The sequence below is a fragment of the Sphaerodactylus townsendi genome, linkage group LG06 (genome assembly GCF_021028975.2).
Source record: "Sphaerodactylus townsendi isolate TG3544 linkage group LG06, MPM_Stown_v2.3, whole genome shotgun sequence".
Taxonomy (NCBI): domain Eukaryota; kingdom Metazoa; phylum Chordata; class Lepidosauria; order Squamata; family Sphaerodactylidae; genus Sphaerodactylus; species Sphaerodactylus townsendi.
In genome coordinates this window covers 116,634,933-116,649,637 of record NC_059430.1, presented here as the reverse complement: position 1 = coordinate 116,649,637, position 14,705 = coordinate 116,634,933, and the positions used below count along the sequence as shown (strand labels likewise).

The following is a 14,705-nucleotide window of genomic DNA, read 5'->3' as shown; positions in this document are numbered from 1 at the left end:
AAGCAAGCCCCATTGCCAGCAACCAAGCTTACTCCCAGGTAAAGGATTGCGCTTTAGTTCTTCGCATGAAAATCAGTGAGGTTTAACAGCACTTAACAGGGTTACCTACACTGCTTCCCCAAAACTAGGTCTTATGTTTAATGCTAATAATAGAGCCCAGTGGCCCAGGCCAGCCTAGATGTGTGTGTGTGGGGGGGTAACTCTGTTTGCGCGTGCCCACAGAGAGGGCTCTGAGTGCCACCTCTGGCACCCGTGCCATAGGTTAGCCATCACTGTTCTGAGAGATAACAAGGTCAGGATATACCGTGCTGCCTTTATATAATATCAGCCATTGCAAATATGACTAAAACTAAATCAAAGTTGAGTGTGGTCCAGATGTTCGACTTCCCCATCATGAATCTTCCTTTTCTCGGATTGGGAGGGAGAATAGGAGAACCAGCGGCGGCCAGGAACGCATCTCCATTTTCAGAAGGCCAGCTTGGGGCAATATAACATAAATGCAAAAGAGTGGGAACGGAGAACACAGATGACATCAAAGCAGAGGATGTGCTTTTTATTTAACAAAAACAGTCCATGTGATGGTTTGTAAAAAAAAAAATATGTCCCAAAAGGGAAAAAAAAATCAAACTGCTTACGGAAGACTCCGCTGGAGAAATTATAAAAAGGGGGAAACACCCTCACGCCTCCACAGCCCTGTTCGATTGCCCCGGAAGAGCTGAAGCAGGAGTGATCCCCTCATCTGTCTTCTGAAAAATGACTACAGTCTGAAAGAAGGAAGAGAAGAACTCATTCAGGACAGGAGACAGGGCCAAGTCCTCAGAGGAGGCTATTCTGATTCCAGGAGCGGCTTCATTCCTTCCGAGGCCCAAGGAGTCACATGGTGCAAAAATTCTGCCTCCTGCTCAGGTCTGGGAAAGTCATGATCCAAATACGAGTGGGCGTTAGTGTCCTGGACATGCTCATGATCTGCCTGGATAATTTTGGCCAGGGAAGGCAGCCTGTAGGCTCGATCCAGGCCTTTCTTTGGGGCATTGTCATATAGTTCCTGGCAGCCTGTTGTATGTTTTCTTTCCTCACTCTTGCCCATGAGCAGAAACAAAGCCATGAGTCTCCACACGTCTTGCATCTTTGACATCACTGATTGTTCCTAATTGCAGGTTTCTGGAGAAATCCAAAGGATTTCTTTCTCAAGAGCATCTTTCTCAAGAGCATCTTTCAGGGAATGCTCTTCAGCACTTCCTGGGAATGGCTCCAGAATTCCCTATGACTCTTGTTGGTCTCTTAAAGTCTACTGGACTTCTATCAAACAGGTATTACACTATTCATGATGCAGATACACCGCCTCAGTGTTCTAATCTGTGCAGGTTCAATCACAGAGAGGAAACTAATGGGGATTGCAGGAATGGTGCGCTGGGCAGGCCGAGATCAGAGTCTCCGACTGTTGGACTCCCCACTGAGCCGCTGGAGGTGGGAAGGGAGCAATGAACACTGAAGGCATCCTGGATTCAGACGGCACCTCTGAGAGGAACATCAGCTGTATCAGTATGAATCCTTCAAGGGATGACAGAACAACCCCACACCAGATTCCTATTCCTTTCATGAGGTAAATTTCACCCCCACCACCACCACCCCTGTCTAGGCCATTACCGTTTCACTGTAGGCATTCCTGCACACAGTGGCACACCCAAAGGCAGCAGAGGTGATGCTGATGAGGAACTCCAGGACAGTGACTGCCAGCAGGATAGCTAATACTCCGTACATTATATTCTGCCAGAGAAGCACAATAGCTGTGAATATGAACACTTTCACAATAGGAAGGTCTGGGCAACTGCGTGAGGAGGAGGCCGCATCCAGTCCCAGCTGGGAGGAGCTCTGTTCTTAAAGGCTCCAGAGAAGCATGGTACTCCCACAGACAGGCCCACTTTAATTACTCTTGCTCCACACAAACACCCCATATACCGAATCAGCCCATCACCGTTAATAAGCCCATCACAGCCCATCAGACTGGCAGCAGTTCTCCAGGGTCTCAGGTGGAAGTCTTTTACATCACCTACATCCTGGTCATTTGTACCTGGAGAGCCCGGGGATTGAGCCTGGGACCTTCTGCATGCTAAGCAGATGCACTACCCCTGAGCTATCCCTCATGGTGGGAATGACAAGATCACCACCAGTGAGCAGCAGTGGTGTAGTCGTTAGGAGCAGGTGCATTCTAATCTGGAGGAACCGGGTTTGATTCCCCGCTCTGCCGCTTAATTTATTTATTTATTTATTTATTTATTTTTTATTTCTTCGATTTATATACCGACCGATCCCCGAATGGCTCCGGGCGGTAAACAACATTGTCTAAACATCAGACAGGAGCGGTCATACAAAATATAAATATATAGGCTCCATCCCATAAAATAACTTAAAACTCATAAAACAGCGAATAACAATAATACATAAATAAACAAGCAAGGGCGTCCAACCCCAATTTAAAACCTACCCCCAAAGGGGGGGGAGGGCGGTGGGGCCCCTCAATATGAAGGGGCCCTGATATAACTGCACCAAGGCACGGAGCAATGAAGAGCAGTAAGGGGGGACCGTATCAGCGGCTGGACACTCCAAAGGCCCGGTGGGCTTATGGAGGCTTATCTGGGTAATTCAGATTAGCCTGGGCACTCCCACACACGCCAGCTGGGTGACCTTGGGCTAGTCACAGCTTCTCGGAGCTCTCTCAGCCCCACCCACCTCACAGGGTGTTTGTTGTGAGGGGGGAAGGGCAAGGAGATTGTCAGTCCCTTTGAGTCTCCTACACAAGAGAAAGGGGGGATATAAATCCAAAATCTTCTTCTTCCTCTTCTTCCTTCAGAGGCAACATTCACCAAGAAGGGAAAAGCTCTCATTCCTGCACCTTTCTTCTGACTCCATAAGCTGGCCACAGTCTTGTTTTGTTACAGGGCATACTCACATAAGGAATGGCGACCAATTCATGGCAAATGTCAGGTGGCATGTCTCTGTGACGGTATGATTGGCAGCCAATGTAGTATATTGGATGAAATATGGTAATGAAGTGTATCACAATTGCAGTGCCCGCTGCCACGGAACTCACAACATTCATTGCCAGCATTCCTTTCACCTATGGGAAGAAAGCAAACTGTGAATTCGAGAAGACACCACCTACTTCTATAAAATCTCTGATATTTTCAGCTCCCACAGATTGCAGACAAACTTCATCTTCTCTTTGCTTGAGGGACCCTGCCCTTTATGACAGCCTCCTGACATGAAGGAGCACAAGGAAGACCCGGGAACTGCAAACAGGGAAATACTTGAAACAGAGAAAGTGGAGGAAATTCCAAGCTCTGAATCAAAAGGGAACAGGATCAAAGCAAGAAGCTCCCCATTAATTCAAGGGCTTCAGACATCTAAGGCTGGACCTCTCTCAGCTTATAGCAACATGGTGGGTCTGTTTTTAATCGCTGTTCTCCATAAGCCAGAGATTTGGATGGAGAAAATGTAAAGGTCAGAGCCCAGCCATAGGAGACTGATGAAGCAAGCAGAATTTCAATATATTAGCCATGCACTTTAGTAGCTATAAACACTAAGCCTTCCCTTGCTGTGTTAGGGAATGCATGTTTCTTAACTCATGCCCAACTTGGCTAACAAGCTAAGATAACCTCGTCATCAGTATTTATTGCTTTGCTGGCAAAGATTTCCACAAGAAAACTGTTTAGTGTGAGACAAACATCTAGAATTCTCAAGAAGTTTTAAGACATGTCTGCAGGGTCCTGAAAGAAGGATAGAGCGATCTGATTGGTTCTCATTTCGTGCATTATAGGGTTGTAATAATGCAATCATATAGATAAGGTTTACTTTTCTGTAGTGATTCAATTTTGCTATGTAAGATGCAAGTTTTGCTGTGTCCAATAACCATCTCATGCTGGATCTTCCTCTCTTCCTGCTGCCTTCAACTTTTCCTGTCATTATTGTCTTTTCCAGTGAGTCCTGTCTTCTCATAATGTGACCAAAGTATCATAGCCTCATTTCATCATTTTAGCTTGCATGGAGAGTTCATATTTGATTGGTTCTAGAACTTACTCCTTTGTTTATTTGGCAGTCCGTGGTATCTACAAAAATCTCCTGCAACACCACATTTCAAAAAAATGAACTTTTTTTCCAGTTAGTTTCCTTCACCGTCCAACTTTCATCCCCATACATATTCATGGGGAATACTATGGCATGAATTAACTTGATCTTTGACACCCACAACACAGCTTTCCAATTCAGAATCCTTTCTGTAGCTCCTTCGGGGCTGCCCTTCCCAGCCTCAATCTCCTCCTGATTCCTTGATTGTACTCTCTTTTTTGGTTGATGGAGTAAAAAAATAAATTTTTTGGAACAACTGCAGTTTCTTCACAGTCAACCTTAAAGCTGCAGAATTTCCCAGTAGTCAATAGTTTTGTCTACTTGATGTTCCACTGTATTCCTGCTTGGATGCTTTCTGCGTTTACTTTCAGTAGTCATCGTTTCAACTCTGAACTATGTTCTACCAGCAATGTGGTGTCATCTGCATATCTCAGCTGGTTAATTTAATTAATAATAAGCCTTTATTTGGCATAACAATAATCATAACACAATAAAAAACCTGAGATAAAAGGTATACAAATACAAAGGTTTAAGATAAAATATAAATTATTGATTGTGCATCACCTCCAGTAAAAATTGTGCTACCAATTCACAAGTTTCATTGTCAGAATTGTCCAGAAGGAAAGGAAGTCTACCTGATTCTCCCATTTCACTAGGTATCCTAGAAAGAATATTGGAATATTTTGATCTGATATTAGCAGATTTAGGGCAGCAAAGCAGTTGATGTGCCAACGTTTCAATTTGTTGTTCACCACAAGAGCATACCCTTTCGCTCATTTCCAAGTTGTTAAATCTACCACGCAATAAAGCGGAGGGGAAAACATTGAAGCGAGCAAGTGTGAGGGCTCTTCTCTGCATTGGATTAGTCAAAAAATACAAATAGGGAGCCATCCTGTTTTGATATAGGGGTCAGCTGGTTAATGTTCCTTCTGCCATTTTTCACACCATCTTCATCTGAACCTTATTCAGCTTTCTTCAAGATTTGCGTATAGATTGAAGAGATCGGGAGATGAAATGCATCCTTGCCTGATGCCTTGGTCAGTTGGAAACCATTCCTTTTCTCCATATTCTGTCCTAACTGTGGCCTTTTTCACTTATGCCAGTCTGCCTATTCATGGTGTCTGATCCCATCACCAACGTCCTAAATTGGTTAGTTACCAGTGGCATTTTGGGGTCCTTGGCAGCCGCCACAGAAAGGGATCCAGAAATGATGTACTGTGAAAGAAAGAAAAGAAGGTCAGAAGGAATGGAATGGTCTGAATCTGAGCATCTTGTGTCCCCTGATCAGTTCCTCCCACCCACTAGACGAGAGATCTCTGAGACTGGAAATAATTTGGTCATCTGGTGGAGGCCCCAAAGGTGTCAAGAGGATCCAGGATCCAAAAGTGGAGCTATGTCATCTGGTGCAGGCCCCAAAATTGTCAAGAGGACCCAGGATCCAAAAGTGGAGCTATGTCTTATCCTTGAATTCCAAAGATTCATTAAACAGTGGTAGGTTATGCAAATTATGGAGCACAGTGGGTCTCATGAAGTGGGCTGAGAGGACATCCCGCATTTCTGCAAGCCCTACCTTGAGGATAGGTTCTGAGAAGGGATTACCTCTTGAGTCACAAACATTCACCCAACTCCAATGCCTCTGTTAATTACACTCATATAATTACACTCTTGTATCTGTCTGCCAGTTCATGGTGTCTGATCCCATCACCAAAATCCTAAATTGGTTAGTTACCAGTGGCACCTTGGGGCGCTTGGCAGCCACCACAGAAGGAGATCCAGAAATGATGTACTATGGAAGAAATAAATGTGGAAGAAATAAATGTACAGCTGTAGTTGTCGAGATTTGACTGAGCATCGTGACGCATAGAAGAACTAGAAGCTTGCATTAAAAGACAGGATAGCTGAATTTCTTATAGAATGGAATTCTGGAATGGGCAAGAGGGATCATTTCTGGATCCCTTCTGTGGTAGCTGCGAAAGACCCAAGGTGCCACTGAAAGACCCCAAAACCAATTTAGGACTTGGTGGTAGATCAGACACCATGAACTGTCAGACAGATACAAGAATTACACTCAAAAGACTGTCCAGTGAGGCATAAAATCTTAGAATATCTATGCTCTACCCTTGGTCAAGGCTCCCCTCACTTGTCCAGGGGTTGAGCATGGATATCCTGAAATTTCATGCAAGCAAGGTAAATCCACAAAATACTTTTGCCCACTCGAGAATTCCATCCTATAGGAAATCAAGCTTTCCTATCCTTTAATGCAAGCTTCTAGTTGCATAACGATTCCCAGTCAAATCTCGTCCATGCAACTGATTGACTACAGCTGTACATTCATCGATAAGCTTTAAGAAACCTCGTGGCTAAACTCAAGACTCCTGGACTCTCCAAAGCACGGTCTTTTGTAAGGTGAAAGCCGTTATGGCTGCTTCTTCCTGTAAGTGGATAATTACCAGGATTCCCAGCCAATATGGAGTAGCATAATGTGCTCCACTGTTAAAGTACGAATCAGCACTTTCTGCCATGGTTACCACAAGTCCAAAAGATATTTCCAGGATGCCGATCAGGATCTGCGTGATCTGCCGAGACAGAGTGAAATGGCCTGTTAGCATTTATCTTGTCTTCCAAAGCCTAATTAAGACAAGGGCCCCTGTTGTTTTTTTTCTAACATGGTGATCATTTCTATGTATGGTGGAGGAGGTGAGGTGAGGTGAGGACAGGTGCTGAACACAGGTGAGGTGAGGAGAGGACAGAGATCATAGGTGAGGGGGGAACTGAGCTGAACATTAATACACAGACTGGAAGGAGAAGAAAAAGAGTTTGTGCTTTCATGTCGCTTTTCTCAATCTTTCAGGAGTGGCTCCCAAACTCCGTTCCCTTCCTCTCCCCACAACAGACACCCTGTGAGGTAGGTGGGGTTGAGAGAGTTCTGAAAGAACTGCAAGTAGCCTAAGATGGCCCAGCAATAAAGTAGTAGTGGGGAAACTGATAGGAGTCTGCCAAATTTATTTCCCCACTCCTACATTCCAGCTTGGTGTAACTTGTGCTAGTCACACTTCTCTCAGAACTCTCTCAGCCCCACCTAGCTCAAAATGAGGAGGAGGTGGAAAAGGAGTTTAAGTTGCCTTGAGATGCCTCACAGGAGAGAAAGGTGGGGCATACATTCTTCTTCTACATCTGTTGGTAAAGGTAATGTCTGAAGGAAATCAATGTAAATTCTGTCCATCACATTTTAAATTAATATCCTGCTGACCATATTTGTCTGCTGCCAAATGGAATCCAGATTAATCCTTGATGTATAGGTTAGGGAGAAAAGGTTTGTCAAATGTTTTCACATCGTTTTCACACCACTGTTTTTGGCCCATGCGGAATCTGCCATAGTGACTGGCTCCAGGTCTATCAATAGTTTAATAGGCAGATTGGAAATTGAAACTGGGTCTCCCCAGGCCTTTAAAAGTCTAAACTCAACTGTCAAAAAGGCACCGGATGGGCAGTCTTTCTTTCAATACATTTTGAAAACTTTTCATACATGAGGCATAGTGTTTATTATGAGCTAAGACTGAAGGTTTTGCCCATGAACAGATCTTTTGAACTTCTTTTTAAAGAAACAAACCACCTCCCCCAATGTATCTGCTTGTGTTTCTGTGTGTGTAATTCTAGGGGTAGTTCTGAGTGAAAGATATAAAGTCCAGTACAGAGACACACACAGGGATGCAACATGTAGCTTTCTCAGACAGCAGGTAATTCCGCTGTGCAGCTCCATTAAATTAACCCCTTACTCCTGAAGTAGGGACCTGTACAGTTGAAGCTGACTGGAAAGAGGCAATACCTTAATCATACAGAGACAGAACAGGCACTTCTCCAGAGGGACCTTTCAGTCATCTCTTGTGGCATGCTAGGGCTTCCACGTGCTCCTTACTTACCCCCAGGGCCATCGGTTCACTCCTATACAGCTTCTTCAGTGGGCGTGGCAAAGAAGGCTGTATTAAGCTGTTTGAGGTGGACGCAAGAGTCGCTGGATCCTTTAGGTCCATATCGGATAGCTAAAAGGACACCACGCGATTTACGATCTGGAAGAGATGCTTGGATTCAGAAAAGGCTGACAAGATGGAGAAACAGGGGGGGAGAGAAATTAGAGCAAATCTTTTCAAGTAGGATCCATTTTAGAAGGAGGAAATTGGACCCCTCTTGTATTGGGGTCACAGTTCTAGGAGAGGGACTGGATAACCTTTGCTACTGGCCTATCAGGCAGGCTAGAAGGGAGTCTGGAAGCTGCTGGGAGATCATGTCTTTGTCTTTTACATTTATCTTTAGAGTAAACAAACGGCAACAAAGACTGACAAATGACCAATATCCATTAACAACAAACAACGAAACCTCACTGTGAAACAAATACATAGTAAAATGCCCAAGCTAAAGATCAAAACAGTTGGCTCAAGGTCATAGTGGACAAACACTCATTCAGTCAATTTAATGACATATCACTCTAAATATATTCCTACTTCCCATATATTGTGAATGATCAGTAAACAATTAGACATAGCTAAGAACTGTGAGCTTGACTTCAAGCAGCCTCGTGGCTAAACTTGACTTTATTTCAATCTATATATATAAAAAGCTAACAGTGTTTTTGTTGATGACAGTATACCTCAGTAGCTGCTGGGCCAATTCCTCTGAAAATTCCCAGCCACTATAGTCAGCCAGGCGAGAGTGTTTTTAGATGTTCACATTCCTGAAATTTCACACCTGGCCCAGGTAAAACACCTTTTTCCTGGTGCTCCATGGTGAAGGACATGCAGCTGCCTGTGTGTAACTGTCACCCTTAGAATGTTCGTGCTGCTTAGAATGTTCACTCAGATGGCCAAATATGAGCAGTGAAAACAGTACATAGGCAGTACCGTTCCTCAGAAGTGACACCCATTGCCACCAACTAAACTTACTCCCAGGTAAAGGATCATGACCATTTAGCCTAGATGTGTGGGAAGGGTGCCTTTCTATTGCCCCCCCCCCCCAAAGTATCAGGCTGCGTGTTTGCATGAGCACATACTGCTGGTCTCCACAATTGATTTGCTGCTACTGTTCCTTTCCCATTTCATCACAATAAGCCACAGCAACGCGTGGCCGGGCCACGCTAGTCTATATATATAAAAAGCTAACAGTGTTTTTGTTGATGACAGTATACCTCAGTAGCTGCTGGGCCAATTCCTCTGAAAATTCCCAGCCACTATAGTCAGCCAGGCGAGAGTGTTTTTAGATGTTCACATTCCTGAAATTTCACACCTGGCCCAGGTAAAACACCTTTTTCCTGGTGCTCCATGGTGAAGGACATGCAGCTGCCTGTGTGTAACTGTCACCCTTAGAATGTTCATGCTGCTTAGAATGTTCACTCAGATGGCCAAATATGAGCAGTGAAAACAGTACATAGGCAGTACCGTTCCTCAGAAGTGACACCCATTGCCACCAACCAAACTTACTCCCAGGTAAAGGATCATGACCATTTAGCCTAGATGTGTGGGAAGGGTGCCTTTCTATTGCCCCCCCCCCAAGTATCAGGCTGCGTGTTTGCATGAGCACATACTGCTGGTCTCCACAATTGATTTGCTGCTACTGTTCCTTTCCCATTTCATCACAATAAGCCACAGCAATGCGTGGCCGGGCCACGCTAGTCTATATATATAAAAAGCTAACAGTGTTTTTGTTGATGACAGTATACCTCAGTAGCTGCTGGGCCAATTCCTCTGAAAATTCCCAGCCACTATAGTCAGCCTGGCGAGAGTGTTTTTAGATGTTCACATACCTGAAATTTCACACCTGGCCCAGGTAAAACACCTTTTTCCTGGTGCTCCATGGTGAAGGACATGCAGCTGTCTGTGTGTAACTGTCACTTTTAGAATGTTCATGCTGCTTAGAATGTTCACTCAGATGGCCAGATATGAGCGGTGGAAATAGTACATAGGCAGTAACTCGAGTGGAAGTGAAACACATACACACGAGGGAGAGGGAAGGGAGGGAGGGGTGGCATGCAAGGGAGGGGAGGCAGGGGCCCCAGCATCTTGATATGACCCACCCACCCTAGCAGAGGGAAAGGGAAGGGAAGGAGGGGGAGGGGTGGCATGCAAGGTAAGAGAAGTGAGGGAGGGAAGAGAGTGAGGGGCGACATGCAAGGGACGGGAGGGAGGGGCCAGGCACCCGTGATTCCCTGAATACTGCAGTTACAGTTAAGAAAACCAGGCACACATTACTCAGGAGTAAGCTCGGTACAGCAACCGTGACATACTTTGAATGGCTGCATCACGCCCCTCAGAATGTTTCCTCAGAAGCGACACCCATTGCCACCAACCAAACTTACTCCCAGGTAAAGGATCATGACCAGCCAGCCTAGATGTGTGGGAGGGGTGCCTTTCCATTCCCCCACCCCCCAAGGAATGCGGGCACACACATCAATGACATTGCACAGTATCAGGCTGCATGTTTGCATGAGCACGTACTGCTGGCCTCTGCAATTGATTTGCTGCTACTGTTCCTTTCCCATTTCACCACAATAAGCCACAGCAACGCGTGGCCGGGCCCTGCTAGTAGTTTATAAACATGGAGCATCTTTGTACAAACAGAATCTGTGCTCCCCTCCCCCCACCCAATCATAATAGCTTGCAGACCAATATTTTGTCCATAACCATGGTCGACTAACACCTTCTCAATCAAACCTCAAATTCTAGCACGTTGTTTTGTATCCAGCAATTGTCATCTACCATAATCAAATTACTCAGAATGGGACCACATTTCTTTTCTAGTGGTTCTTTCAGATGGCAGAATAGAATCTGTGTCAGACTGCACTTCACTTCACTGGTGACAGTTTCACTCATGACTCTACATACTTTGTACCAAAATTGTTTCGCCCACCAAATGTGATACAGAGAACCTTTCACTTGATGGCATCTTTAACATTGACTAGTATTGTTCAGCATCTAATACCAACTGAACAGTCATTTCAGGCTGTTTCATCTAAGACTGATTTGAACTAGTGTACTCAAAATTTTGCTATTTTTTCCCCATTTATCACATTTTTAATTTCCAGAATGAAACCTCTATGCCATTTTTGCCTTCAAGCTGGGTCTCTGAGGTCTAAGAATAACTCTTAAAAGGGTTGTTAGGGGTTTTCCGGGCTGTGTAGCCGTGGTCTGGTAGATCTTGTTCCTAATGTTTTGCCTGCATCTGTGGCTGGCGTCTTCACAGGTATATAACAGAGAAGTGTGTTACATGCTGTGTCCAGTAAAACACTGTTATACATCTCTGGAGATGCCAGCCCCAGATGCAGGCAAAACATTAGGAACAAGATCTACGAGACCACAGCCACACAGCTAGGAAAACCAACAACCAGTTGAATCCAGCTGTGAAAGCCTTCAACAATACAACTCTTAAAATGTTTCAAAGATTCTGCACAGAGCAATACATTCTCCAGTTTGTTCAGCGGTCAGAACACATTTTTTTAATTTCCAGAATCAAACCTCTCTGCGGCTCATTCCGCACACGCAAAATAATGCACTTTCAAGCTGCTTTCACAACTGTTTTTGCCATTCTGCACAGCTTCAAAGAGCCCTGAAAGCAGCTTGAAAGTGCATTATTCTGCGTGTGCGGAATGAGCCTGCCATTTTTGCCTGCAAGCTGGTTCTCTGTGGTCTGATTCTAACAATAACCCATAAAATGTTTGCTCGTCCTCCTTTCAAGGATTCTGTGTACAGCAATAAATTCTCCAGTTTATTTAGCAGTCAGACTCAGAAACATCTATTCTTCTCGCTACTTAGCCAATGAATGTTTTTATCTGCTGATACTGATATTCCATCAAAGGTTTATTTTCTACCGTTTCCCTTGAATGCTCCCATGGCCAGATTTATCCCCTCCTTCAGAAATCAATACCATAACTTAAACGCACCTTTTCCTGTTACAAGAAAGATCCTGTGCGTTTGGCTTGTAGAAAGTGTTTGTTGTTGGTGTGTGGCATTAGAGGTGGCTAATCTCCTAAGAGGGCTATTTCATATTGTTTTCCAAGTGGTATATAATGGGTATAAATGGGCACCTGGTACAATTGGATCTGAAGTCTGTACATTTTTGTGTTTCTTCAGGCAGGATCCATGTTGTCAATGGTATTGGTAACCCTGCTTTTTGACAGGTCCTGTCTTCCTTAACTGTCCACTAAACAAACACCCTATTGTTAGTAGCAGCATAATATGTACCCATGTGATCTTCTAGAGGCCTGCATATTTATTTTATGCAACTTAGTCTTTTGCTGTATGCTGAGATAAAAGGGGTAGATTTGGATTTGGGTAGAAGTTCCTTGGCAAAAACCAGAGTAGTAGCCATGATGGATACCAAAAAACTGTGGCATATCTTTGTTATTTATTTATTGTACTAAATTTCTTTACTGCCCCTCCCCTTTAATCCGGAATAAATAGTAGCACAATAATGACTTCGGGTTGGAATTCTTATTGCATCCCTAAGTGAATGCGCGCGCGCACGCGCGCACACACACACACACACACCATTCTTTTTCTGCTCTGACTGCCAGTAAGACCAGAAGTCCAAGAGCTGACACACCACAATAGACATCCTGCCACATTCTTGCACTCTGTGTGAATCAGTGCATGGACCATGTGGTCCCACAGGCCACACCCTTCCTTTGACAATGATGCACTGGAAAGGTAGATGAAGCAAGGTTGCCAACTCCAGGTTGGCAAATATCTGGAGAACTGGAGGTACAGTCTGGAGGGAGGAGGGAGTGGGGAGGGGAGAGACCTCAGTGGAGCATAAGGCCATAGAGTCCCCCCTCCAGAGCAGCCCTTTTGCCCTGGGGGACTGTTCTCTGTAGCCTGGAGATCTGGTGTGATTCTAGGGGGGGTCTCCCCACTTTTTCCTTTTCTGGTTGTGGCCGCCTCCTCTCAGGAGTGTGTTTATTCATGGCCCTTTCACAGACCGGCTGCATCCACCCCTAGCTACTGCATGCTGGGCCAGTGAAGCTGGTCCACTCTGGAGGGTAGCGAGGAAAGCCTCACTCTTTTGCCCCTGTTGAAGAACACAGAGTCGAAAGTTGCCATGGAGAGAAGCAGACCTCACCGTGACACACCTCTGAAGTAGCCGGCTGTAGAGGAGCAAAAAAGTACCAGACCATGGCCACCCAGCCCGGAAAACCCACAACTGCCAGCAGCAGGTCCAATGTTGTCCAAGGGCATAAAGGGGAAGTGGTCCGTGGCTGGCTTACCTTCTTTCACACGATGAAGGGCCCAGCTGGCACCTGGAGCTGTCAAAGACATCAAGATGGCACCAGCTGCCTGGAAGAGTTGTTCCTTTCTGGTGCCACCCAAATGCCTCCAAGCACAAAGCAGCTTTCAGCAGCAGGCAGAAATTGGACAGGTGCAGCAGAGAGCACCTGTGTGTCCTGCATGCAGATCCTTCACTTGTGCTTTCTCCGGGTTGCCAACCTCCCGGGGCAGCATGGATTTCTCCCAGAATCCCAATTAATCTCAAGATTATGGAGAGAGACCGATTCCCCCTGGAGAGAAGGACAGCTGGGGAGCCTGGACTCTGTTGACTCGCATCCCTGCCAGCTCCCTCCTCCCTCCAAAGTCTGATCCCTCGCCCCACCCAGGGTCCGCCCTCAACAATTTCCCAACCAACAGCTGGGACCCTTCTAAGCCAAGGTGCAGGGGCCCCGCTGTGAAAGGCGCTCGATCCCCGAGGCTGTCCTGGCGCTCTTATTCGTGGGCACATCAGCCCAGGCTTGGAAATCGTCTTCTCGTGCCGGCGGAGGCCCCATCCGTCGGGTCCCCCCGACTCACTCACCCCAGCGGGCGGCTTTGGACCCGAGCCAATCCGGGGCGCAACTCCTGCTCCTGCCCAGGCTGCCCGGTTCTGCAACGACCCCTCGGCCGGCACCAGAGGCCGGCTCCCCTCCTCTCCTCCCCGCCGCGATCCTGGCTTCCCTTGCCCAAGAGGGTCAGCCCCTGCGTGGACGCTGCGGGCGCTGCTCCAATATAGACGCCCTGGACGGAGGAGGGAGAAGGGGAGGCGCCACCGGGAATAGGAGGGCGGGGAAGCCCCACCAGGCAGAGTGGAGGGGGTATCTGGTTGCAACCCCCCCCCCCTCCCCGACTGGCCTTTGGCTGTCCCGTCCCGGCCAGGGAGGGAGGGATTTGGGAATGCATCCTCTTTTTTTTTTTCTTTTTGCAAAAGGGATGATCTCAAATGGGAAAAAGTAGGTGGGGCTGAGAGAGTTCAGAGAGAACTGTATGTGGCCCAAGGTCACCCAGCAGGAATGTAGGACTGGGGAAACCAATCAGGCTTGCTTAAAAAGAGTCTGCGATCATGGGGAAGCGTGGGGAATCAGTCCTGGTTTTCCAGATTAGAGCGCCCCTGCTGCTAACCACTGGACCATGCTGGCTCTCCACTCCTGCGCATTATTATATTCATCCTGTCTACCCAGACTAGCAGCAGGGTCTCTAGGATAGGGAGGCCTATGTCAGATTCCTTAATGGGAGATAACAGGGATCGAACTCAGGACTTTTTGCAGTCAAGCAAATGCGACATTGCTG

At 46.2% G+C, this 14,705-nt stretch overlaps 1 protein-coding gene across 1 annotated transcript; it reads right to left on the bottom strand.

Annotated features, from left to right (window-relative positions):
- Positions 1-289: 289 nt before the first annotated feature.
- LOC125435067 (membrane-spanning 4-domains subfamily A member 4A-like) lies at positions 290-14,195 on the bottom strand. Its single transcript, XM_048501085.1, has 8 exons — positions 13,957-14,195; positions 8,046-8,192; positions 6,576-6,701; positions 5,855-5,911; positions 2,951-3,118; positions 1,648-1,767; positions 636-764; positions 290-477 (listed from the first exon to the last, which is right to left on the bottom strand). Exons 2-7 carry the CDS (start codon positions 8,154-8,156, stop codon positions 678-680), a joined length of 669 nt encoding a protein of 222 aa, XP_048357042.1. The 5' UTR covers positions 8,157-8,192; positions 13,957-14,195; the 3' UTR covers positions 290-477; positions 636-677.
- Between the last annotated feature and the right edge of the window lie 510 nt (positions 14,196-14,705).

Excerpts from the sequence above, each read along its gene's own strand:
- LOC125435067 (XM_048501085.1), bottom strand. The coding sequence starts at position 8,156 with ATGGACCTAAAGGATCCAGCGACTCTTGCGTCCACCTCAAACAGCTTA. Across the intron at positions 6,702-8,045 it reads GTGAACCGATGGCCCTGGGG|ATCACGCAGATCCTGATCGG; the intron begins GTAAGTAAGGAG and ends CTGTCTCGGCAG. Across the intron at positions 765-1,647 it reads GGAATGCCTACAGTGAAACG|ACTGTAGTCATTTTTCAGAA; the intron begins GTAATGGCCTAG and ends TCCTTCTTTCAG.